At 37.7% G+C, this 2,950-nt stretch overlaps 3 protein-coding genes across 3 annotated transcripts; all 3 read left to right on the forward strand.

The window, feature by feature from the left end:
* Nucleotides 1-372: 372 nt before the first annotated feature.
* Nucleotides 373-1,185, forward strand: LOC137627147 (zinc finger MYM-type protein 5-like). Its single transcript, XM_068358222.1, has one exon. The coding sequence runs from the start codon at nt 373-375 to the stop codon at nt 1,183-1,185; it is 813 nt and encodes a 270-aa protein (XP_068214323.1).
* A 95-nt stretch (nt 1,186-1,280) lies between these two features.
* Nucleotides 1,281-2,195, forward strand: LOC137627148 (zinc finger MYM-type protein 1-like). The gene has a single exon (XM_068358223.1). The coding sequence runs from the start codon at nt 1,281-1,283 to the stop codon at nt 2,193-2,195; it is 915 nt and encodes a 304-aa protein (XP_068214324.1).
* A 278-nt stretch (nt 2,196-2,473) lies between these two features.
* On the forward strand, nt 2,474-2,950 carry LOC137627149 (uncharacterized). Its single transcript, XM_068358224.1, has one exon. The coding sequence runs from the start codon at nt 2,474-2,476 to the stop codon at nt 2,948-2,950; it is 477 nt and encodes a 158-aa protein (XP_068214325.1).

The raw sequence follows: 2,950 nt of genomic DNA on the forward strand, positions 1-2,950 counted from the left end.
GTACATTGAAATGTGTTTGATTATATATATATATATATATATATATATATATATATATATATATATATATATATATATATATATATATATATATATATATATATATATATATATATATATATAATACGTGTTATTGCTTAGTCAAAGTGACTCGATATATAGCTTGCATTAAAGTTATTATTTCAGCATGACCAAGCTTCCATCTGGAGCTCAGTATCGCAAGCGTAAAGCTGAACAAGAATAAGAAGAAGCCAAACAAGAAGGATCATTTCTCAAGTATCTGCTGCGGAAGACTGATGAACTGGGTCATGAATGTCATGATGGAGCAAAAGTGATGCAAAATCAGAGAAAAAGACAGACAAGGAAGTAGAGATGAAATGTAAAGACAGCATCACTAGGTCTGCGAGAGAAAAAACAGAGACAGCAGTGGGGGTAGATAATGTATACATCGTGTCTACACACCAAATTGCGGAGACAGCAGCAGAGATAGCACAGATAGAACCTAATGACAGCACCGATACGCAAGATGAACCAGAGACAGCTAACAAAAAGATGATAAAAGCTGGAAACAGCACCAGTACACAAGAAAAATCAGAGACTGAAGTAAACGTTCAGGAAACTGCAGACAAAGATAAGTCTGAAAATGAAGGAACAGTGACCAAAGATGAAGAAAGTAACAAACCAATGAAGCACTCTGGTAGGCCTACACTGACTGATATAGACTACAGTAATCCAGCAACATGGACTAGCTATGATGATCAGTTAAGGCTGCAACTAGTGCAACATGGACCCATGCATATATTGGATATCAGGTTTCAAAGAGATAAAAACCAGAGAAAGTTTTTGAGTTTCCATTATCAAAGACATTTACCCAATGGAGAAGTTATGCAGCAAAAGTGGCTACAATATTCAGTGTCAACTGATTCTGTAATGTGTTTCTGTTGCAAGCTGTTTGGCATGAAACGCATTTCTCCACTTCCTAGTATAGGATTACGAGACTGGAAAAACTTGTCATCGTTACTGTCATCACATGAAAAATTACCTGACCATTTTGACAATGTGGGCAAGTGGAAAGAGCTTGAGCAGCGTTTGAAGAAACACAAAACAATAGATGATGAAACCCGGTGTGCAAGAGAAAGAGTTGCAAATTATTGGCAACAAATCTTGGAACGACTTATTGCTTAGTAAGGGTACTTGGAGTGCAGAATCTCTCTTTTCGAGGAGCAAATGAAAAATTATACAGTGCAGGAAATGGAAATTTTTTAAAGTTTGTAGAACTAATGGCATTGTTTGATCCAGTTATGAGTGAACATCTGCGGAAGATAAGGAATGAAGAAACACATGTACATTATCTAGGAAAAAACATTCAGAATGAATTGATAAACATATCAGCAAACGCTATTAAGGAAGAAATTCTGAGAAATGCACGTGCTGCAAAATATTTTTCAATAATTTTGGACAGCACACCTGATGTGAGTCATGTGGAGCAAATGACAGTCATAATCAGGTTTGTTCAAGTTGATGAAGATAATGCTGTGATAGCTGTGAGAGAACATTTCTTGGGTTATGTGCCACTACAAGAAACCATTGGTGCATTCATGGCTGAAACTATTCTGGAAGAGTTCAAGAAAATGGATCTGTGCATTAACAACTTGCTAAGTCAAGGTTATGATAATGGCAGCAATATGAAAGGCAAGCACAATGGTGTACAGAAGATAATCCTTCAAAGAAATCCCACGGCGTTGTTCGTGCCATGCTCAGCACACACATTAAATCTTGTGGTGAATGATGCAGCAAGTTGCTGCTTAGAAGCAACTAATTTTCTCGGCCTGATACAAAAGCTCTATGTATTCTTCTCAGCCTCAACTCATCGTTGGGATGTACTGAAACGTCATGTACAAAGGTTAACAGTAAAATCTCTGAGTGAAACACGATGGGAGAGTCGTATAGATGCACTAAAACCCATTCGTTACCAAATTGGTGACATATATGATGCTCTTACTGAAATGGTAACTAATTCTACTCTCCTTGGATCATCTGGAAATTCCACACGTGCAGAAGCTAAAACTCTTGCAATTGGCATTGCAACATTCAAATTTTTGGTTTCATTGAACGTTTGCTATGACATTCTTTTTGAAATAAACATTACCAGCAAGCAACTACAAGCAAAAAAAATTATATTTCATCAGCATTAAAACAACTGGAATGCACTAGAATGTTTCTTGAAGAGAGAAGAAGTGATACAGAGTTTGAAAAAGTACTAGTTGATACTAATGAATTGGCTAATGATTTGGAGATAGACCCAGTTTTTGTTGCAGATTCCGTTCGTCTTAGGAAAAAGAAAAGGCAGTTTGACTATGAAGAAGACACACCAGTGCAGAATACAAAAGTGAACTTTAAATTTAACCTCTATTTTGCTGTACTCGATGTTGCCATCAATTCTGTACTGGAACGTTTTCAGCAACTGTAGCAGATGGAGTCTGTTTTTGGTTTCCTGTATGATGTTAAATCACTTAATGGGATAACAAACACACAACGTATGGAACATTGCACCAAGCTGGAAACAGCACTACGAGATGGAGAAAGCAAGGACACAGACGCCACTGACTTGTGTCATGAACTTCACGCAGTTGCTCGCCGCCTTCAGCCTGACACTGTCACTCCCCTGGATGTTTTAAAGTTCATTTGTGAACAAGGGCTGGTTCACAGTGTACCCAACACATTTGTTGCCTCGCGCATTCTGCTAACTTTGCTTGTTACTGCGGCGAGCGGTGAGAGGAGTTTCTCCGAATTAAAATTATTTAAGACGTATTTGCGGTCTACAATGACAGAAGAAAGACTTATAGGTCTAGCTATGGTCTCTATTGAGAACGAGATCGCACAGAAAGTTGATCTAAAGAATCTAGTGGCTGATTTTGCCAAGAAAAAGGCACAGAAAGCACATTTTTAG

This window comes from Palaemon carinicauda, chromosome 35 (assembly GCF_036898095.1).
Source record: "Palaemon carinicauda isolate YSFRI2023 chromosome 35, ASM3689809v2, whole genome shotgun sequence".
NCBI lineage: Eukaryota > Metazoa > Arthropoda > Malacostraca > Decapoda > Palaemonidae > Palaemon > Palaemon carinicauda.